The following is a 24266-nucleotide window of genomic DNA, read 5'->3' on the forward strand; positions in this document are numbered from 1 at the left end:
CAAGGAGGAAGAGAAGAAGGAAGAAGAAGAGGAGAAGGAAAAGAAGAAGAAATCTTGTTTGTTTTATTTTACAAAACTGAAACATCCTTATTATTATACTTAGCCTAATACACTTTCCCTTTATTAAAATGATCTGGGAGGATTGTCATCAAAAGATCACAAATTCAGGCCTTAATTATCATGGGAAATATCTGGAATATCTAATTCTATCATAAATTTAGAATAGACTGAAGAATCACAGAGAGCTACCTAACATCTTCATTTTAGAGAAGAAGCTAACAATTCTTTAGGGAACAGACAACTTTTTTTTTTCTAAAACCCTTAATTTCTGTCCTTGAATTTATACTAAGTATCAGTTCAAAGGCAGAAGACTGGTAAGGGCTAGGCAATTGGGCTTATGTGACTTTCCCAGAATTACACAGGTAGAAACAGTCTGAGGCCACATTTGAATCCTGGACCTCCTGTCTCTAAGCCTGGCTCTATCCACTGAGCCACTCCACTGCACTGAGATTACTTTTTACTATTAATGAAATCTTTTAAATTGGCCATGAAATGACTACTCATTTGTAGGAGCACACTATAGAAATGCAGAGAAGAAAAAAAGAAGCAAGTAGACTAAGAAGTGCATAATTCCATGCTTTAATATAGTTTTCATAGCAATCAAAAATTCTGTTATTCTGTTGCCTCTGATGTGGAATAGGTTTCTGATGTGACCAAATGGTGGGGGAAAAGGCCTCTGACTTGAGAGAACTGGTTTCTAGTCTAAATCTTGCCACTAACCTGTTATCTCTGGTCAGTCATTTTAATTTGCAGGGCCTTACTACCCTCTCCTATAAAAACAAAGAGTTGCTCTAGATGCTTCCTTTAGGATAGCTTCTACCTCCTGTATTTTACTTTTTAATTCTAAGAACATGGACCTTTGATTATAAGCCAATGAATACATAAACTTTATTTAAAATTTTTAAATATTAAATATAAATGCATTTATTAATTTTATATCTAACATGTATGTTAGATATATGTTTGATAAACATAAATATATGTTTGAATTGCCATTAATCTTATATATTAAATAATATGATATGTAACAGCAATAAAAGACATGATTTGCTATAAAAATACACCAATTTTAGAAACTTTCAGTTTGAAAATTATGTGAATTGGTATCAGATCTAACTTTCATTCTCAAAGAACCTCACAGTCTAATAAAGACTAAAAGAACTCAAATGCAAGTGTCAGTTCTTGCTATTTTTCTTCTTTCAAAGGTTTTCTAAAAGTATATCAACTTCTTTCCATTTGGACAATATGCTAAATGGGGTTAAAGATGGACTGTTAGTTCCTTGGGGCCAAAAGGTGTTTGATTTTTGTCTTTATATCCTTAGGATCTAGCATAGAGTTGTACTCTATTTGGCTTAAACAATCAAGAACTCTATTTTGAGGAGATAATAGAAAAGAAGCAATGCATTTTTCAAAATAGAAACAAATTCCTAGGAAAAGCTGAGGTTAACAGAGGTTTTCCTAGGCTATAGCGAATCTTGGTTATGAAAAATCTCTTTCCTGTAATGTTTTGTGGCAGAGGACACATACCCATAAAATAGCACTGAATGTTACATTGTTCCCTGTCTGAAAGAAATTAACATATTCAGGCATTTATTTTGTCTTGTAAGAATTTTCATTAAAACTATGGGCATTATTAAGTATAAATCTTTTGGGTTTTGAAGCTTTCTGAACCAATTTCTCAACATTCAAAGGATTCTGTTGCTTGTCCTTTGAAACCGCATTTGTGCCACAGCAGTAAAATGGTGCTGCTGCAAACAGATTTTCAAAGATTGCCACCTGCTGTTAGTAAAATATTTTACAAATTTATTTACAGAAAAAATCCTCTTAAGGCATTATTGCTCACTAGATTTGTTTAAAAGCTTACATCATTTAAAGCAAGCAGTACTAATAAGATGTCTTGAGAAATGTAACTTATAATGACATTCATTTGTTTCTTTGAGGTGCTAACCTTAACATTTCCTTTTTTTCTGATTTCTAAATGAAGTTATGGAAAAACAACCACAAATCACTTTCAAGCATGAAAATAACTTGTTTTCACAATTAAACTGAATTATATATTCCTGTAAATTATATGTAAAAGAGGTGATCCAATTGCAATGAATCTAGAAATATATATGCCCTAGGTAATTTCTTTTGAATGTATTCCAAATGTACCATTTCTACCAACAGAAAACAGAGACAGGGATCAAAAGAAAGATGGGGTAGTTCATAACAAATATGCATCAGAGAGATTGGAAAGGTGTTGATGTCAGGACAGTTGTTTGCTTATTTGTTTTTCTGGTTTAGTTCCTGATTTTTTTGGTGATAGAAACTGATTATAAAAAACATGAAGTGAGGAGGTAGAATGGGTATACTGTTCTTCATTTTTAGTAATAATATTATTAAAAGTTTCTTCTCAGAACAGCGGACTTTGAAAAGAACAAATGTTTTCTAGGACCAACTTGATTTGCACCCTTGGCTATAATGGTTGCCCTTTTTAATTCTGCACAGTCAGTAACAAAAATTTTTATAGTGCTGAGTGCATGGTTTCAACTGATAACATTTTATTACAAAATTGGATTCAAAGAATATAAATGGAGAAAAATGACAAAGCTCCACAAAATACTTTATATGACATTTTCTATTTTTTAAAACAATACTAAAACTTTAATATTTTAAAGGAACATATTTTACTTGTTTTATTTTTAGTACTATCTTACGTTCCTTACTAATTTTTCCCAATAAAAGCTACTACAAATTTCATTATTGTATTTAAATTTATGCCTCACTTATTTTGGATTCAAGACAAAACCATCAAGTATTCTAAGAAGTTTTTAATTTCAATAATAAACATAATATATAGATAGCTTTGGCTTATTAATTAATCATATTGATGATAAAGCATCTTATTTCCTATTCCTCAGATGCACTATTTTTTTTTAAACCCTTACCTTCCATCTTGTAGTCAATACTGTGTATTGGCTCCAAGGCAGAAGAGTGGTAAGGGCTAGGCAATGGGGGTCAAGTGACTTGCCCAGGGTCACACAGCTGGGAAGTGGCTGAGGTCAGATTAGAACCTAGGACCTCCCATCTCTAGGCCTGGCTCTCAATCCACTGAGCTACCCAGCTGCCCTCTCAGATGCACTATTGATATGAACTGCATCACCCTACTTTTGATCCCTGGCCATGATTCCTGTATATAGAAATGAGTATACTTGAGACACATTCAAAAGAAATTGCCTAGAAGAAGTATATTTCCAGTTTCATGGGAATTCTATCTCTTCTTCATATTATTTTTTTCTTAGGTTTTTCTGTCCTATCCAACTCTTCCTGACCCCATGGGCCATAGCTATCTATGGGACTTTCTTGGCAAGGATGTTAGAGAAGTTTGCCATTTCTTTCTCCAATTAATCCAGTAAGCCACCTAGCTACCTCCTACATATTATTTACAGAAATATATCATTAGGATTAATTGTGAAAACAAATAATTTATTTGCTTGAAAGTGATTGTGGTGGTTTTTCCATAACTTGATTTTGAATCCAGTGGGAAAATGTCATGGTTAGCACCTTAAAGAAACAAATTAATGGTGTTGATAGTTTTATTTTTTTAATGTTTTTTTTTTTTTTATAAAAAATCTAAAATGACTTGTGTTTTGGACCTTTTCTCCATCCCTTTACTTTTGACCTTGGTGATCCCAACATGGTATAGTAGTAAAAATGTTGGATTTGAAAGTAAAAAAAATTCACAGTTCAGATCCCAACTGTTAATTATTAGTATTCTCCAACTCCAAAAAAGGAAAGTAGACTCAATAACCTTTAAATTCCCTTTTAATCACTTGATTTATGGTCTTATAATCTACACCCAGGGGCTAAATTATCATCTTTAAGTAGGCGAGGCCTTGATGTGTTTACATATTAAGCTCCTACTTTGTGTTTAGACATGGGCAGCTGGATGGCACAGTGGGTAGAGCATGGGAAGTCAGGAAGATGTGAGTTCTTAGCTCAGTGTAAATACCCTTTGAAAAATCTTCCTCATCCATCCTTCCCAATCTTAAATGATTTTACTCTATTCAAATTATTTTATATCTGTGTCCATATACAAGTAATATTTCCAAAACTACATTTTCTTTTTTTTCTTTTCTTTTCTTTTCTTTTCTTTTATTTTCTTTTCTTTCCCCCCCCCCCTACTTTAAACATTGTTTCATTTGGTCATTTCCAAACATTATTCATTGGAAACAAAGATAATTTTCTTTTCCTCCCCCCCCACCCCATTTCCACCACCTCTCCCATAGCCGACGCACAATTCCACTGGGTATCACATGTGTTCTTTGGTTCGAACCCATTTCCATGTTGTTGGTATTTGCATTAGAGTGTTCATTTAGAGTTTCTCCTCAGTCGTATCCCCCTCCCCCCTATAGTCAAGCAGTAGCTTTTCCTCCATGTTTTTTTTCCTCCCATAGTTTATCCTCTGCTTGTGGATAGTGTTTTTTAGATCCCTGCAGATTGTTCAGGGACATTGCATTGACACCAATGGAGAATTCCATTACCTTCGATTGTACCACAGTGTATCAGTCTCTGTGTATAATGATTTCCTGGTTCTGCTCCTCTCACTCTGCATCACTTCCTGGAGGTTGTTCCAGTCTCCATGGAATTCCTCCACTTTATTATTCCTTTTAGCACAATAGTATTCCATCACCAACATATACCACAATTTGTTCAGCCATTCCCCAATTGAAGGGCATCCCCTCATTTTCCAATTTTTGGCCACCACAAAGAGTGCAGCTATGAATATTCTTGTACAAGTCTTTTTCCTTATTATCTCTTTGGGGTACAAACCCAGCAGTGCTATGGCTCAATCAAAGGGCAGTCAGTCTTTTGTCACCCTTTGGGCATAGTTCCAAATTGCCCTCCAGAATGGTTGGATCAATTCACAACTCCACCAGCAGTGAATTAATGTCAGACTTTGCCACATCCCCTCCATCATTCATTACTTTCCTTTGCTGTCATGTTAGCCAATCTACTAGGTGTGAGGTGATACCTCAGAGTTGTTTTGATTTGCATCTTTCTGATTATAAGAGACATAGAACACTTTTCCATGTGCTTATTAATAGTTTTGATTTCTTTGGCTGAGAACTGCCTGTTCATGTCCCTTGCCCATTTATCAATTGGAGAATGGCTTGATTTTTTGTACAATTGATGTAACTCTTTGTAAATTTGAGTAATTAAACCTATGTCAGAGGTTTTTATGAAGATTGTTTCCCAATTTGACGTTTCCCTTCTGATTTTAGTTACACATTGGTTTTATTTGTACAAAAACTTTTTAATTTGATGTATTCCAGATTATTTATTTTGCATTTTGTGACTCTTTCTAAGTCTTGCTTGGTTTTAAAGTCTTTCCCTTCCCAAAGATCCCAGCTTTTTGGGATAAAAATCTACTATTCCATAAAAACTGCTGGGAAAATTGGAGGACAGTGTGGGAAAGATTAGGTTTGGATCAACACCTCACACCGTACACCAAGATAAATTCAAAATGGGTGAATGACTTGAACATAAAGAAGAAAACTATAAGAAAATTAGGCGAACACAGAATAGTATACATGTCACACCTTTGGGAAGGGAAAGACTTTAAAACTACATTTTCTAAAGTCATGAACAGCAAAGTTTTTGCCTTTTTATGCCCAAAGCCTAACTTAAGTGCTTATACTTAGTAGGTGCTTCATGTCGCTTTAATTGATTTAAATTAAAATATTTGCTTTTAGTCTTCTGTGGGTAATAGTATAAAATACATAAGATGATATAATAAACAAAAATGTTTAAAGAAAAGCTACTTCTGCCTCATCTCCCAGTCCAATTTCATGGCTGAGGGTTGTAGGAATCTTTAATAAACAAGTTGAAATGCCTTATTTTTTTTTAATTTCTACTTACTTTTCAAGTTTTTCTAGTTGATTCCAAGTTATTTATACAGAATCTGATTCTCAATGAAAATGAGAATAGCTATGATGTATTTCTAAAGGAAATATAAATTCTGAGGTATAGGGTACTAATGTTTTACACTGTAACTCTCTGTGTATCTGTGTATATATTTGTGTGTATGAGAGAGGTTATAAACTCCTTGAAGATGGTTCAGTGTCATATTTATTTATGTGTCTATCCCAGCATCTATACCATACTTGGTATTTAATGAATATTCACTAAGTGAATGAAGCATACAATCACATATTTTAATTTTGGAAGATAACCTAGAAGTCATTATATCTAATTCCTTCATTATATAGATTAAGAAACGGGACGAGATTCAATGGTTCAGTGGAGAGAGTGCCAAGCCAGGAGTCAGGAAAACTCATCTTCCTAAATCCATACCTGGCCTCAAACATTCACTAGCTTTGTGACTCTGGATAACTCACTTAACCTTATTTGCCTCTGTTTCCTCATCTGTAAAATGAACTAGGGAAGGAAATAGTATACCACTCCAGTATATTTGCCTAAAAAACCAAATGGGGCAGCAAAAAGTCAGACGTGATTAAAAAATGACCGAACCAATAATCATTGTCAGAGGGATAGTATTTGAAGGAGTCAGGGTTTGTAATCCAGGTGTCTTTTCCTAGAATTCCCATTCCCTTTTTTTCCACACATCACTGCTTTTGTCTTTCTTCAGAGAGACATTGACCATTCATGTGTAAAAATAGTGAACCTAGTTGTAAACACAGATATTGACAAAGATTCCACAATAAGAGCAGTTAGTAGACAGATATATAGTATGAATGAAATTCATTTTAAATTGCTTATTTGCTTTTGCCAAGTCACTTCAAAGACACATTGAAAAGTAGAATAATGAGTTACAACTTCAGAATACCCCACAACAGAGAGCCCATCTGTTGGATTAATAAATATCTGATTCAACATCCAATTCTTAGGTAGAAAAAAATAGTCATTGCTAGACAGCCCTGTCTACTCTTCCTAATTAAATCAACCCAATTTTATGGTCATCAGTGAGGAAGAATCACAGACAGTTCATAAGGCATCAATTTGTGTGCTACATATTGCTGATTTTTGCTCATTGTACCTGTTGCCATGGGGATAATTATTAATGTGAATTTTTTTCTCCGACTGTTTACTAGCTGAAACTTTGAGAGAACTCTCAAAGCTTCAACCCCCTGGCTCTGACTTCTTCAGCCTAGATTGAAAGGCAGCTTGTTAGTTTCAGGCTAATATTATTCATTCTCATGTAATTTAACATTATTAGATGCCATGCTGCTCAATTTCAAATCAGAACATAGAACAATAATATATTTTTTCATTGGTTAATCTTTGTTATTTCTCCTCCTTGGATATTATATTAACAACACATCATAAAAATGACATTAGTTTAGGCTATCATTTGAAAATTATAATTGGTTTCTTGAATTTGACAGATTTTTTCATGTAGAACAGAAATTAGAATTATTTTCACGTGGCCCACCATGCAAAAACTCAAGAATAAAAAGGAGAAAGTTGCAAAGGGGAATATTTAGTTTTGTAACTAAAAAATAATATTGAACTTCCTAAGAATTAGAGCTTTACAATAATGGCTAGGCTTCTTTGTGAGATTGTGGTTTGCCCTTAACTAAAAGTCTATAAGCACAGTTTTGATATGAATTTGTCAGAGGTGTTTAGGCATTTCTTTAAGGCAGCATGTCCAGTGGAAAGCACCAATGGAAAGTCCAATGATATTTGGAGTCAGTAGACCCAAGTTCAAATCCTTACTCAGCAACTTAGTGCCTTTGTTACCTAGACTATTCACTTACCATCTTCAACCTTCCTTTTCTCATTCAGAAATGATTAGTTGGCTTCTTAGGTCTGTTCCAGTTTTGAGATTTTTGATTCTGTGTGATGCAGAGCAACATATTGGATAAAAGAAAAAAAAACAACAGCCATTGAATCAGGAAAACCTGATTTCCAGACAAACCCTAGCACATACTATTTGTATGATCATGAGTAAGTTACTTAATATCTGAGTGTACCAGGCAACTTGATAATTCTGTAGTTTCCTGATGATTTCCTGACCTGTATGGTGTCCATATTGGTCTTCCTTGAAACTGTTAAAATTAGATATTCAAACCTCTGCCTGAATCCCCCCAAAACCATAATAAAATCCTTATTTAGGGCTCAGCACTCCCTAATATTAATACCAATTATGAAAATTACCAATAAATAATTTGTGATGCTTAATCACAAACAAAAGCCACACTTTAAATATATCATTGGTCATTTAATGTTTATTACTATATCAAGATTATCAATCTACTATATCTACAAAAAATAATTTACTATATCTACAAAAAAACTACAAAGATTTACTATATCAAGATAAATTCCTTTTAGTAAGTTGCTTGCATTACAAAGTGATTATCATACATTTATTTGTTGAGTATGTGTTCAGTGTTTTCTGTCCCTGAAATGTATTCATTTGAAGTATTGTTCAATTAGAATAAATTATTATTAATACAGAAATTCTAGTATTTGGTATAAAAACCAATTTCCCACACTAAAATGATTTAAAATCTGCACAATGTTTTGCTTTTCTTATCAGACATAAAAGTCTTTTTTACTAGATAGAGATTAGCAGTTAGTCATTAGTTAATTGCTACCTTGTTTTGGGGTAGCATGCTAATCACATACCAGTAATATCACATTTCTGTAGCATTTTTAAAATGTGTTTTTTATCTTTGTATTAAAGAAATGATTGGCATAGTGAGATGGAAAGAGCAATAACCTGAAAAACAGATCTGGGTTAATGACTCCCCCTTCAATTCTCCACCCCCCCCCCTCGCCCTACATATTCTAGCAGCGTAAGCTTCATCAAGGGACATCATCTCTATGGGTTCCACTTTATTCCTTTTTTGAATCTTATTTGCCTCTATAAATATAATATAATATTAATATATACATATGTAAATTTAATATAAATGATATTGAAAGTAATTTTTGGTTTTGAAATTCTACCTTTCTATAGGAAAACTGAGGATTTCCACCTTATAAAGAGATTAAACCATCTCTTAGCTTTGTATAAAGAAACAAACATCTTGCAAATACTCACATAATTGACATAGGTCCAATAGTCATACTCATCAAGAAGATTGGAAGCTATTGACCAGAGTGACCATGTATTTGCTGTTTCCTTAGCCATGTGTAAACTGCTTCAAATTGAATTAGGGAGATTTTATTTATTCATAATATAAAGTATATTGGTTCTCCTTAGCTCTGTCTGGGTGGGCCCTGGATGCCAGAAATGCTCATAAGAAAAAATAATTTTTATATTTTGCATTTGATGTTTTTATTGATAACCATTTCTTCAATAACTAACTTCAATTGGTTATGTAATTTCATAGATGTAGGTATCCTGGTTCTTCTCCTTTTCAGTTACGTTTCAGCCACATCCTTCTCTACTATGACCTTATTTGGAGTTTTCTTGGTAAAGATACTAAAGTGGTTTGTCATTTCCTTCTCTAGCTCATTTTATAAATGAGGAAACTGAGGCAAACAGATTTAAGCAACTTACTCAGGGTCCCACATCTAGTAAGCATTTCTACTCTATGGATTTTAGTTTCTTTACCTTTAATTGAGGTAATTGGACATGAAGTATTCTTAGGTCTCCTCCTACTGCATATCATTGAATGAATTCCCTATTCCATTTGGACTCTGCACAGCACACCCCCTCCATAAAAATGGTGAATACTTTTGCCAAATATTTAGTCCTTTGTTTTATGTTTCTCATGAACTGAATATAGCTCTCTCTGTGTTTATATCTAATAAGAAATTTTATATAATTTTAACCTACACATTGGAAACTTATTTGAAGTAGAATATTACAAATATTTTAAGGTTGTGTTTTGCTATTTTAAAAAAAATCAATAATAAGATCTTTTATTCTCTTCACCTTCCAATTCATTATGAGAATGAAACAATGTGGTCTTTTGGTGACAATAGGCCTTCTCATCCTTTCAGCAAGAATATCATCTTTAGTAAGTAATAATAGCTAATATTCATTTAATACCTGCTATGTACCAAGCACTGAGCTAAGCTCTTTACAAATACCATCTCTTTTCACTTGCTCCAAAACCCTACGACGTAGGTGCTAATCTCAGTTTTTAAATGAAAAAACTGAGGCAAACAGAGGTTAAAATGACTTGTTCAGTCTCATGGCTACTAAGTGTATGAGGTTGGATTTGAAATTTGGACTTGCTGACCCCAGGTCCAGTGCTTTATCCACTGTACCACTTGACTGCTTTTGTCTAAAACGTTTTTATAAAGATTTTCTAGAAATAAGAAAGTATGTGCAGGTACTGGTAGCTACTAAAGGTATAGCTGGAAAGGGGAAAGTTAGCACAATGTCTGATTTCTATGATAGTAAGAATTTCAAAATTGATATTTTTTGGGTCTTCCAGTAACATATGAATAAATTCACTGTCAGTTGTGTCCAACTCTTTGTGATTCCATTTGGGATTTTCCTGGCCGAGATACTGAAGTGATTTAATATTTCCTTCAGCTAACTTTATTGATAAGGAAATTAAAGTAAACAAGGTTAAGTGACTTGCATGGAGTCACACAGCTAGTAGTTATATTAGACCAGATTTTAAATCAGGAAGATGAGTTTTTCTGTCTCCAGCATGACACTTTCTACTGTACCACCTAGCCACGGACTGTATTAAGTATTTCACAAAATTTAAAGGACTATGCAAGCATTAGTTATTATTTTTCAGTCAAGTATCCAATTTAGGTGACTGAAACATGGCTGGACTCCTATTTGTAAAATACATCCAAGACACCAGCCATTCCCAACTGAAGAAGCAGAAGACTTACAGAGCTATAAATGATAGTTATTTACTCTTTCTCTCTCTCTTACAAATATTTTAAAGTTCATTTTTCAAAAGGTACAGTTCCACATTCTTTCCCTCCAGCTATTGCCTCACCTGATGAGAAGAAAAGTAACATGATACCCAAAATATATGTAAAATCAAAATCATTTTTATTTTTCTATGCTTATTTCAAATAAATATTTATTCCAAGTCACTAAAGTCTCCAAATATTTTGTTGAATTACAATCTAATAAATTCAGAAAGTAAAAAAAAGGAAAATAAATATATCAAAAGAAGAGAGAAGGTCTCCCTGGACAAAATTATTTCTGTAATAGTTTCTTGTCAGCTTGCCAGTGACAACATTTAGAGCATCAAACTGTTACTATGGAAATGTGAAATAATTCTGCCTCCGATTCATTAAGAATGATATATCTTTTAAATTCATGTAAAAAACCAATAATTTAAAATAAGCTCTTTTTTACAATTGCTATTTCCATGTATTGTCTAAAATTTATAATAATTTTGTATTTGACTATATATCTACAAGTGTATTTCATAGCCAGAGGAAAATTACTTATATGTAAAGTAATAGAATCTTCATTAACGTCTGCAAAGACATTAGTGTGTATCAGCAGTATATTATGAAATGAAATTCAGGAAGCAGAATTTAAAAAAAAAACCCAATGTTTCACAAATCAGTAAAAATTAAGAAAAAAGAATGTATGAATTATTTCCATATTAAAAGGATATATATGATGATTATTGCTTCTTAAAAATAGGATAAATACTTTCGACTCAGTATTTAGCTTCCTCTGTTTTCAATCACAGCACCTTATGAAATATGTCCAGAGGATAATCTAATGTCGATGGTATGGAAACGGACTCCTGCAGGGGATATGGCATTCAACCGATGTCCTCTGAATGCCACAGGTACAGTAGGAAAAAAAAATCAAATCAAAATGAATGATTGGCATAAAAAAGCATCTTCTTCCTGTTTATATCATCCTCCTTGCTCCTTTCTTCTTTACCTGTGAATAAGATGTTCTAATACCTGACCAGAAAGAAGTAGCCAACAGCAAACTTAATGACTTTGTGAATTGTTTTATTTTAAATTAAAACCTATGGGCAGATGAGTTGTTTTGGTTTTTTGCTGGTTTTTTTTTTGGTTAGTTTTTTTTTTTTGCTAAAACCATTAGAGTGCTTTTAATAGAAAGGGGATGCATTAAGGATAACCAAACTTAAGTTAATATGTATGATTTAAAAAAAAAAGAAAAAGAAAAAACTACCTTTTGTCTGTATTGCATTTGTTTTGGTGCTTTCCAGCATCACCGTTATAAAGATTTTTCTCTATTCTTTGTGACTTGCAGGCACCACTAGCAGACGCTGCTCTCTCAGTCTTCATGGAGTGGCCTTCTGGGAACAGCCAAGCTTTGCAAGATGCATATCAAATGAGTACAGACACTTGCAGCATTCAGTAGGTGCAAAGCCAGCTTTAGTACTTGCTCTGTTTATTCTTTGCTAATGATCTCCGTGTGAGAATTTAACCTTCTACTGTGGAATCAAATCAGAAAAATAACTCTGATGAAAAATGCCTTTGAGAAAAAAAAAGAACTGTGACAGAAGGGTTTTTTTCCCCCCATAAATCCATGCTAAATTGCTTTGTTCCCAGGGTTTTTGTCGCTGTGGTTGTTGTTTATTCTGCTATCTAAATGAAAGAACTCCCTGTATAACATAATGAAAAGGATTTTTTCTAATTTGGTTCAGTTTCAAAGAAGAGAAAAATCACATATTTTTGGCTGATAAAATATTTTCTTCAGTAGAACATGAGACTTGCTGTTACTTCCAGCCACCCTTGTAATTTTATGACACTTTAAAATTCTTTATTATTCACTAGCACAAAAATGGTGATAGAGACACATCTTTTGGATATCGAATTTCTCATTGCAGTTTAAGACTGACACATGTGCAAATGACTACTTGCAGTGTTACTGCACCAGATTACTAAGAAAATTAATTACTCATGAAAGATTACGTAGGCCAAATGTTCCAAAGATAGCCTCTCTTTCCCCACACACCATTGAATTATTCATAGAGTGAGATGCATGAATATTTTGAGAACAATTAAATTATGCTTGACATTTTACAAGCACAAGTCAGTATCATTATCTGGGATGGTTGTACATCAGTGGGAGCTTCCTTCTCCTAAGCATTGTGGGAAGTATTGCAGAATTAGAAAGTGACTCAACTTAGCTTTTGGACATTGACAACAAGACGTTTTAGTTAGGATAGCTTAAGGATGATTACACTTAATTTATATATTTTTTTACATTCTCACTGTCATTTACATGCATGTGCAAAACTTGGCTAAAGACCAAATAGTAACTAATATGTGTTTATATTTTCTTTCTGAAAACTACTTGTTTAAACAAAGCTTCATTGTTTGGATAGCATTGTATAAAAGAAATATTGGTTGAACTTGGCTTTATAGAATGAAATTCAGCATTCAGTAAAATTTAAAGAATTCCATTTGTCAATTGCAATTAATATATGAGGAGACAGCTTTCAGAAATAAAGTATAAGAAGGATGATTCATTAATTCACTAATGTTTTTCCATGATGGAAATCTTCAAATAGCTCTTCCACTTCCATTACTTTAATTATGACCTCTCTAGAAATGATTCTCCAATCTTTTTCTACACACTGCTATTTCTTACTGACGCTCCATTCTTACATTTTCAAATCATGGCTGAATATCTCTGCCTAGAAGCTCTAACTCAATAGGTACAAAACAGAATTTCTAATCTCAACTCCAAATAATTCTTTCTCTAATTTCTCTATAGTGAAATCTAGGTTAAAAACCGTAATGCCGTATTTGATTCTCTCCTCTTCCTTATCCCACATATCCAATCAACTATTAAGTCTCCTCAATACTTGTTCCACAAAACCTATTCCCTGGTTTCTCCTCCTACTGAAACCACCCAAATATATGTCCTTCTCTTCTAAATATATGTACTTCTTTTCTAAATCATTTTAGTAGGATTTTGTCAATATGGTTACTATGCCAAAATCCCATCAAGTCAAAGAAACAGAACACATACTTCCAAGCCCTTGTAGACTTAGTGCCCTATTTTTACCTTTTAATTCAATATGCATTTGGACAACATTTATATATTTTCTTCTGTTTATCCAGATTATGCCAATAGTTCTTTTACCTGTCTTCTTTAGTCTATCCAAAGCATCCTTTACTCTGCTACCCAAGCAATCATCCTAATATATAATAAGAATGTTATTCTTACTTGAAAATTTCAGTGGACCCCCACTGACTGTGGAACAAATTTAAATTGCTAATTTTGCTATTCAAGACCCTCTACAACATAGCTTCAAACTTTGTCTGTTCCTCTCCAACTCGACCTCCTTTCCTATAGGTAGGTGGTAAAAGAACCCTGGACCTAGAGTCTGGAAGACCTAAGTTCCATTCCAGTATTGTTATTGTTAAATTTATGGTTTAAAACTGAGTATAATAATTTTAGGTTGCCAAGGATTTTTCTTATAAAATCCTAAATTGAAACACTCAAGTCAGAATGGAGTTTTATGGTGATTTAATTACAACAGGAGGAAGCACAGTTGAGACAACTTGTATTTTTTTTTTAGCCAAAGATTGTTAGAAGGAGCTGGGCTTCATATGCTCCTTGATTTCTTAAAATGCCAAAAAAGGGGTCAGCCAGGTTCCCCAACTGGTGAACTTTCACCCATTTGAAAGCAAGATGGATTGGAGTTTCCCCAATTTGGTAAATATCTACCTCTCCTATTATGAAATAATAAGGGAGGAGAGGAAATCTCTAAAATTACCTCCTCTTTCAAAATGCCCACCAATAGGCATTGCCAGGGAAGATCCAAGAATTGAATTGTCATGAAAATAAGAAAGGGGACACACCTCCCTTTTTAAAAGAGAGTCCGTGTTCTTTGAGGGTCTTTTGCATAAGAAGTAGATGGAAGGTCCCATTCTTTATTAATGGACAATATGCCCCATTTGTAAATCTTGTTATTTCTTGGGAAAATTATCTAATATCATTCACTGGTTAAAATTCCATGCACTATTGCTTAGCACTAATTGATTACCTTAATTTTTTCATCTGTAAAATAATCTGGAGAAGAAAAATGGAAAACTACTCAATATATTTGCCAAAAAAACTCCAAATGGAGTCAGGAAGAGTCAAACATGACTGGAAAATGATTGAATTGAACAACACTGATAAAAATAAAATAGAAAAGAATGTGAAAAATAATTTCTATTTCTCATGGAAAGGCACTAACAACTGCAGAAGAGAAGAATCAGGATATGTTTCCAGTGAACAGTGGCTCTCTGGTTTGAGCCGACCCCAGCAAAACAATCTGTATAGGGAATGGTAGATTGGTCAGGATGAGTGAACAATAAAATATGTGAAGAAGAGTATAATTCTGTTGTCTCCTATTAGATTTTCAGGGTGTATTGGCTGTTCAGGAAAGGCCAACACCTTTGGTTTACCTTCAACTGACAGATAGCTAGATCACGTTGGGAAAACACTCTCTATACAATTTCATCCTATTAAAGTCAAATGTTCTAAGTCAGCATAGAGTCAAATACACATATCCATTGCTGTAACAAAATGAAAGCATATCAAAATTATTGTTTGTTCCAAGTAATTCAGTGAAGTATATCCCTGTATCCTCTGGAAACTACTCAACTCTCTGTAAAATGCTATATAATATTATCTAATAGGTGAACTTGGGTAATAGAAAATGACTGATAATTTTTAAGAGTTATGTTTCTGTTATTATTTAGCACTTGCTATTTAGAATTGATATCTTAAAGACTCAGATCAGGTGCTACCTAATAAAGAAAGCACTTTCTGATATGACAGACCAATAGAAAGAGATAATTGTAAATTTAGAACTGAAAGGGAAATTAAAGGTCTTCTAGTTCAATTCTTGCATTTGATCTGTGGGAAACCCAAGGTTAAATGTCTTGCCTAAGGTCATATAAGGAGTAAGTGACAGAATCAAAGTCAGGTGCTCTTACTCCAAGTTCTTTTCACTGACCCAAAATAGGTAAAGCATAGGAATTAGAGGGGAAGGAAGGTGTGTGTCATTAATATAATTGCTTTTTATATTAAGTTTTCTGAAACTGAAAAACTATAGTATATCTTACAGATGGGCTGTAGGAGTTATTACTTAAAATAGTACATAGATGTATTAGCTTAAAATTAATGTATACCATTTATAATGGGAAACTATGAACAAGTTTTTTTTATTTTTTTAAGGAATCAATACAATAGAGATAACTGTGCTAATAGAAGGTGTTAAGTAAAAGAATAAAATTATCTGAAGAATACACCCACTCTTGCAATCCTGACCCTGGAAAATCTCTTGATGCTGAGAGAAATGAGACAATCCTAGGCTATGAAAAGGAACCTATATTTAGACTACAATCTCTTTATCCATTCATTGGTTGATATTGCCAATTTAAATTAACTCCAAATGACTTAAAAAAGTAAAACTTCAAAGTTCCCTATGGGTCAAAAACTTCACAAAATATTCTAAAGTTATCTGCATTAATTGAGACCCTGAAGGGAAATAGTTGAAACACAAATCCTTGTGTACCAATTCAATGACAGCCATAGGGGTAGGGGTCCCCATACTATGGCCCATGGGCCACATGTGGCCCCATGAGGCCATTTATCCAGCCCCCCTCCCCACTGCACTTCTGGAAGGGGCATCTCTTTCATTGGTGGTCAGTGAGAGGAGCACAATGCATCCTGTGCTTCTGGAGTACTGCATGTGGCAGCACCACAAAGAACGGTGTTGCTCACATACAGTACTACTTCCTGTGACATAATCCTTTTGTGTGGCACCTTGTTCTGAGAGTAACTGAATGAGAATGAGGCATCGCACAAAGAATTATGTGGCTGCACTTTTAAAAACTTTATACACTATGAATATTAGTCATTATTATTCTTATCATTAGTCCCCAATCAATAATGACTTTATTCCCTTAGCTTTCTTTTACTCCTGCCGAGCTCAAGTAATGTTAATAGAGTAATACCAGAGTGTGTTGGTACAAGTTAAATAAATGGACTAGGAAGGGTCAGGATATATACATATATATATATATATATATATATGTATACATATATATTCATATACTTTTAAGATTAATGCACATTATTAAAAATGACTTAAAGCTAGACAATCAAAACCACAATGTATCATTTTATTTATTCATGGCAACTGTCACATTTTGAGGTACAAATATTCACACTGAAAATTTAACAATGGCTTTTCCAAGCTAATTATAGCTGACTCCACCATACATCTCTACTGTCTCTTAGCTATAGATACCAGTTAGAATATCCTTGAACTGTTGCCTCATTGTTTAGGGGATTTTCATTGGCTACCTCTATATCAAAGAGTATAAAAATTAAGAGGATGGGTTTTCACCCATTTTTTTTTAGTTTCTAATAATATTAAATAAAGGATCGTTATAACTATTTCTTGGAGGATAAATTAAGCATCTAAATTTGCCTGAAAAATCTGGAAAATCAGCAATTACAAATCAATAGTCTTTGGAAGGTACTTTCCCAAAATGAGAATGTCAAGTTAACTAGTCAAAGTATACACAGAGAATGTCCAAGGTAGTTATAAAAATTGGGAGAACCCCGAAGAGGTATCATATATAAAGATACACATAGCACACTAATACATCATACATATGAATACATATATATATATTAATGAATGAAACCTATTTATGTATATAAAAAGCTTAGAGATACATACATACACTCACACCCAGCAGGGTTGTTTTTGTTTTTGGTTTTTTTTTTTGCTTCTATTTGTGGATAACATTTTGTTGGTTGAGACAAAGCTCCAGAATATCACAAATAGTCTTAAATGAGTTTCATAATCAATCAGTAATTTGGTAGATTATTCACATAGGTACAAAAATGCATCAAGAATGCTTTGAAATGTTCACAGTTGGATGCAAAACACATAAAACTGGTCTATGAATACACATATATTAGTCAAACACTGTACATTGGTAATAAGCTTCCCCCAGAGTTGAATAGGAAGAATAGAATGGGGCAAATTGTCTCTGGGTACTTACATCGTACCTTTAATGATCCAAAACTTCTCTATTTTAAAAAAAGTCATCTTTTAAAAATGGTATTCTGATGATTTTGAATGTCTGCAAGTTATGAAATATGACAGTCTCTGAAGGATTAAAATTGAGAGTCACCCAAAGACATAAGAGGCACGTGATGAGTAAAAACAGTCTTTAACACATTGCAAATGAATAAATAAGCCAGAGAAATGGCATAAACTGTAGCATAAGAGAACATTATGACTGAAAAAGATAGATGAGTCACTACTTTAGGGAAGTAAGAGATAATGGGTAGATTTCCTGTATATGTCATAGGCATCCATGAATGTAGAGGGATTTAGTGAATTTCAAATTATTTATAAAAAGTAACAGTTATTAAAGCTATTTACTGAGGCAGCTAGATGGCTTAGTGGGTAGACAGCCTAGTCCTGAAGATGGGAGGTATTAGATGTAAATCTAGTATGAGATATTTTCTAGCTGTGTGACCCTGGTCAAGTCACTTAACCCCCACTGCATTCTCTTACCATTCTTCTGCCTTACAACCAATACTTAGTATTGATTCTAAAGCAGAACATAAGAGGTCAGGGTTTGTTTTTGTTTTGTTTTAGTATTTATTATTTTTGAAAAAAAAAAAAAAGAAAACCAGTTCAGTGGGATTGAAGCAATCTCATTAGTAGTAGAGTGTTTGATAAACTCAGGAACATAAAATACTTTTGAAAGAATTCCTTACTCAGTAAGAACATATAGGAAAACTGAAAAGCAGCTTAGCAGAAAATTTTAGAGCAAAGTCTTGCAATGAATTTGAAATGGATTAGTGGCCATCACAAAAAATTAGTTATAGAAATAGAGGAGAAATGAAGAGAAATTTTAGAACTCTGGCCAAAGGGAAAAATCTTAAACAGGGGATAGAAGAGAATATAAAGGAACAACAGACAATTTAAATGTATAAACTGAAAAGATTTTTGTACAAACAAAATCAATACAGCTAGAGAAATTTATCAATAGGAAAAAATGATCAAAATTTGTTTGAACTTGTGTGAGATTTTCTAGTGAGGAAGTCCCTCTACCAAAATAGATAAGTACCTGGTTAACAAAACTTCTGTTCTTTGTATTGGGTTCCTGAGGGGAGCTGAATGGATAAATGACTTGTCCAGGTGAATGTAGCAAGTATATGTAGGAGTAAGACCCTACACTGGGCTGTGAGGCAAGTCTCCATCTAAGTCACCATGCTATCTCCCGATAGTAAATATTTCTGAAGAAAGACCTAATAGCCAAGCTATAGAAGCATTTAACACAATTATATAGGGATAATACTTGTCATTCTATTGATTAGTAATCAAGAAGTCTGAATAAAATTTTTTAAGAATAAAATTGTAAACTATCAACAACCATATTCAAGATTGCCATGATAGTTCATGTTTGAAAGATTGAGAGAAGATTTGCAGACTAATACACTGACTGGTGGACCTGTTAATTGGTCTAATCATTCTGGAAAATAATAGGTAATTATGAAAAATTATGTAGAATTATTCATACCCCTTTACCTTCAGATCCCAATATTCTGTGTATACCCAAGAGAGTCAAAGCATATTCATCAGTCATTTTTGTGGTAGCAATAAAATAAAAACCTGTAAACAAAGTTGGACTCTATAGCTTAGGAAGTATATTAATAATTTGCATCTAAATATATAATATTATTATGCTGTAAAAAATCAGCATAATAAATTAGAAAGGGAGAAAAAGGAGACATATGTACTGATGTAAGCAGAAAACAGTATACCAGGAAAACAATGCTAATGAAGTAAACAAACAAAAAAACCACTAAAATGAAACCAAACAATATAATTGTATCAACTAATATTAAAACAAAGAAAAAATGAAGAAATGTACCATATCCCTTTTTCTAGAGAAAAAGAGTCTCTAAGTATAAAGTGTGGCCTATGCAATATTATAGGGTTTCTCTTTTAGTTGGTTTAGCTTAAAATATTTTATTTTTCACAAGGGAAAATGGGCAGGGATATGTGGAGATATTTGTTTGCCATTTTTAGCTTCAAAGAAATGATTGTGGCATTAAAACAGAAACCATTCACAAAACTTTGAGTTAGTTAATAAGCATTCATAAAATATTTGCTGTGTCAGGCCTATACTGTTCAAAGTACTAGATATTCAAAGAAAGGACAAAAATCACCCTTGTCCTCAGGGACTTCAAATTCTAATTAGGGAGACAACATGTAAATATCTAGTCACATGCAAGATATATACAGAGTAATGGAAGATAAACATACAGGGGAATGGACAAGCAACTGGAAAAGTAACTCCCAGCTCCCCTGAAAGCAGGAGAAGAGCTGAGATTTATAGGAAGTCAACTAGGGAAACTGAAAGGTAACATTGAAGAGAGAAAATGTTCTATGCACGGAAGATAGCCAGTACAAAGTTAGGGAAATGGGAAATCCTTTGGAAGGAACAAGTAGGACAGTTCAATTATATGCAATAATGAAAGTATAAGAAGACTAGAAAAGTAGTTAGGGGCCAGGTTGTGAAGGTTTTAAATGCCAAACAGAGGACTTTTTTTTTCATCTTGGTAGGAATAGAGAACCACTAGAGTTTATTGAATGGGGCATGGAGTATGGTCACCTATCTTCAGAAAAATCACTTTGGCCTCTGAATAGAGGATGAATTGGATTGGCAGGGTGGAGACTTGCAGAATGGAAACTAAGAAAAATATCTAGTGGCATACTCTTGACCCTTGGTTTTGCAAGCAGACCTGTGGACTGTGAAGGCAAGGGTTCCTCTTGACTGGGTGTGGAGGCTTATGCAAAATAATGATGAATGAGAGACAGCTTTCATATTCAACCCATAGCACTGGGTTTCACAAAGAAAATGTTCCACCTTGGCTGAGACCCTCATGATCACATATCTACTTGGTGTACAGTTTCATTCTCAACATATATATTTCCATATAACCTAACAGCAGACTTGAAGCCTAAGGAGATAGTCAACAAAACATTGTTGCTAAGTGCAGGGTCAGAGGGTAGAATCAACACGACCCATATATAGGTTGGGGAATTCAGAGCACAGATTTGCCAGGAGTTTTTATGACTAGAAAAGAGGGTCCTATTTAGGTGGGTATATAAGAATCTTTAGGTTTAATTTTGCAAGTGGGATCTCCTGGTAATATTCTAGAAAGCCAGAGTGGGACATCTGTGTTAACCCTGCAAGCATGTTGTTCTCTTCTATTTTTCCTGGGACTAAGAATAATAATCATAGCAATTCCAATAATAAAGGGATGTTAATAAGGAAAGTCAGTTGGGGGGGTTCGGTGTGTGTTTCCATCCTTCCTGGGGTCTGTTTTGCAGTCCCCAGTTTCCATCTGTGACCATGTCAAACAACATGGTCTTTGATAGCTGTTGGTACCTTGGGTGGAAACCCTTTGGAAAATTTATGGGAAGACATACAAGAGTTATGCAGAGAAGCAAGCATGAATGAATTTAGATCTTCAGTATTGTAGATCTAGAGGTAGCTAGGTGGTGCAGTGGTTAAAGTGATGGACTTAGAATTAGGTCAACTCAGGTCTTAGCTATGGCTAAATGAGTTGGCCTTTCTCAGTTTCTTTATGTGTAAAAAGGATATAAATATATTACCTACTTCACAAGGTCTTGTATCAAATGAGATTTCATAGATATAGAAATACATATGCATGTGTAATATAGTGTTTTCTCATCAAAAAATACCATACAAATACTATCATCATCATCATTTTTATTATTAGCACACTTCCATTGATGAGATCACAGAATCATAGAAGCATTAAAGTAATTCTCCAAAATAGTCAAGTATATGAAGGATTCTGATTTTTACGCATCTTTACTTGAATATTCATCAATGTTGACATTTGCTTAACAACCACCAAAGGAATTTTTAGCTAGAGAAGGTTTCTAGATTTCTTACCCAGTGGATTTGCACAGGCAGTTTGCCTTAGCTTCTATCTTTAGATTAAATGGAGCTACTCATTGCAATGAAAATTTTTAAATGGTGATAGCAGGTCACTTAAGAAACCTAATCAGACTTCATTATAGAAAAGAAGATTTTGGTAAGAGGGTAAGATTTAGGAAGAAAGAGCTCTCAGCACTCAAGGAAACCCCAAGACTCATGGGATAATATGTTTAAAACTAGAAAGCAACTTAGAATTCATTTAGTCCTTACCTTTTGATTACCAGATGAGGAAACTACAGGTATTAAAATATTACTTCCCCCTATGGTCATATGGGTATTAAATATTAGAGGTGATCAGTCCAAAGGAAAAAATAAGAACTCCAAAATCAAAGGTCCTCAATGCAAATCTTGCCTCTCATCCTTCTACTTGTGTGATATGGGCAAACCATTTAGCCTTCCTATGCCTCTATTTCCTAATATATAAGAAGAGAGGATTGAATTAGGTGACTTCTGAGCTTTAGAGGCAAAATCCTATGTCAAAGTACTCTTCTTCTAGATGAGTGCTCTATGATGACCATTTAGACTTCTTATATAAATATGCCCAGTATTTGGTGTTCTGTTATGATAGTTCAGCTAATCTTCTCTCACCCTCTCATCCTTAATGCAAAGAAAAATTCCAGTATCTATGACATTAAACTTGAAAATAATTAGGTTTCTTCCTCACTTCATACAGAGAAATTGCCTCTTCAGAGACAGTTTTCTTCACTGAACAATTGCTATCAGGCACAAGAATTCATTGTCTTACTCTTCCTCCTCCTCATTTCACCTTTGCCTCTCATTCCTTGTTCTCTTTTCCTCTTTCGCCTCCTCCTCTTCTTCCTTTGTTGTTTTTCTTCTTCCTCCTCTCCCTCTCTTCTTGCTTCTGGGACTTGATTTCCAAATGAACTCACACTGAACTCCATATTGAGACATCATATATTATATCAGACATTTCTTCAGGGTGTGCTCCATAATTTAACCCCAAGATGATTCCTATTTATATATTGAGTAAGGAAGAAAGTCTCCAAATGATATACTATGCTGCTACATCAGCCCCAATATAGCAACCTTCTTATCTTTTTGTATAACTACAAGGTTTCCAGAGGCATTTTCTAGAAAGCAGTTTATTCTACTTGTAGATCCTATTGAGACTGTCCACAAAATTGTGGGAATATTAAAATTTATTTATCCTAGATTGCCCCATCTTGATACTACTGAGAAAGATGTTAATTATTACCCATTGTGGTAGTTGGGTTGGTTTTGTGATAAAGACATTTGTCTTTGAAGGACTGCATTGAGACTAATTATTTTCACATATGCTCTATAAACAGATGTCAGATGGTAATGGTATTTGCTTGCTTCTAATTCAGGCCGGGTTTGAAGCTGTTGGAGGTAAAGCACTGATTACCTTCTTTTTTATTCTTTCAGCTATCAATTAATCAATAAACATGTATTTATAAAGTAGTTATTTTGTGACAGGTACTATGCTGTCAAAATAGACAAAAGGAAAAATGATCGCTGCTCTCAGAGAGCTTCCATTCACCATAATTCCTCTTTTGACTATCTTCATTAAAATAATAGAAAACCTAGACTACATATAGAAATATATCTTTGTTTCCTGAAGATTCATATCAGTGTTATAAAGTGTGGGTATAGGAAGTGGGAAGTTGAGGGGATCTTCTTATTGAAAATAAAGGAAGAAGGAAGGAAACAAAGAGAAGAAAGAAACTACACAAAGAAATAATATGTAGAAAGGCAGAGAAAGTTAGTTGTTTCTTCTTTGTGTTATTTCTCTTTTTAAACAAAGGAAGAGTCCATGGAGATGCTGAGGCAATAATTTCTTTTTTAGCCATTCTTTTTTTAATTGAAAATTTTTATTTAAAATATTTTTCCATGATTCATGTTCTTTCCTACCCCGACTCCCCATAGCATATGCACAATTCCACTGGGTTTTACACGTATCATTAATCAAGACCTATTTCCTTATTATTGATAATTATACCAGGGTGATCATTTAGAGTCTACATCCCCAATGATATCCCCATCGACCCATGTGATCAAGCTCAGCCATTCTTTCTGTCAGTGATATGTTATCATACTTCCCAAGCAAGGGTTTCTACTTGCCTTAATGACAGGCTTGACTACAGTGACTTTACTTTTAGCATAGTCACACTCATTGCATAATCATACTCTTCCTCACTGCGGCACCAAGCAGAAAACCAATCAAATTCCCTTCAACTGTGTCTATACTAACTCTTATTTGGGCTAATTACAAAAAA

At 33.8% G+C, this 24266-nt stretch overlaps 1 protein-coding gene across 4 annotated transcripts in view; it reads left to right on the top strand.

The window, feature by feature from the left end:
• The window catches only part of ADGRB3 (adhesion G protein-coupled receptor B3), a 954807-nt gene that overhangs the window by 425581 nt on the left and 504960 nt on the right, over positions 1 to 24266 (top strand). For all 4 annotated transcript variants that reach the window (XM_001365288.4, XM_007484165.3, XM_056818441.1 and 1 more), the window contains exons 9-10: positions 11703 to 11804; positions 12242 to 12348. In XM_001365288.4, the coding sequence (XP_001365325.1) occupies positions 11703 to 11804; positions 12242 to 12348 (209 nt within the window). The remainder of the gene's footprint in view (positions 1 to 11702; positions 11805 to 12241; positions 12349 to 24266) is intronic.

This window comes from Monodelphis domestica, chromosome 2 (genome assembly GCF_027887165.1).
Source record: "Monodelphis domestica isolate mMonDom1 chromosome 2, mMonDom1.pri, whole genome shotgun sequence".
In the NCBI taxonomy this organism is placed as follows: domain Eukaryota; kingdom Metazoa; phylum Chordata; class Mammalia; order Didelphimorphia; family Didelphidae; genus Monodelphis; species Monodelphis domestica.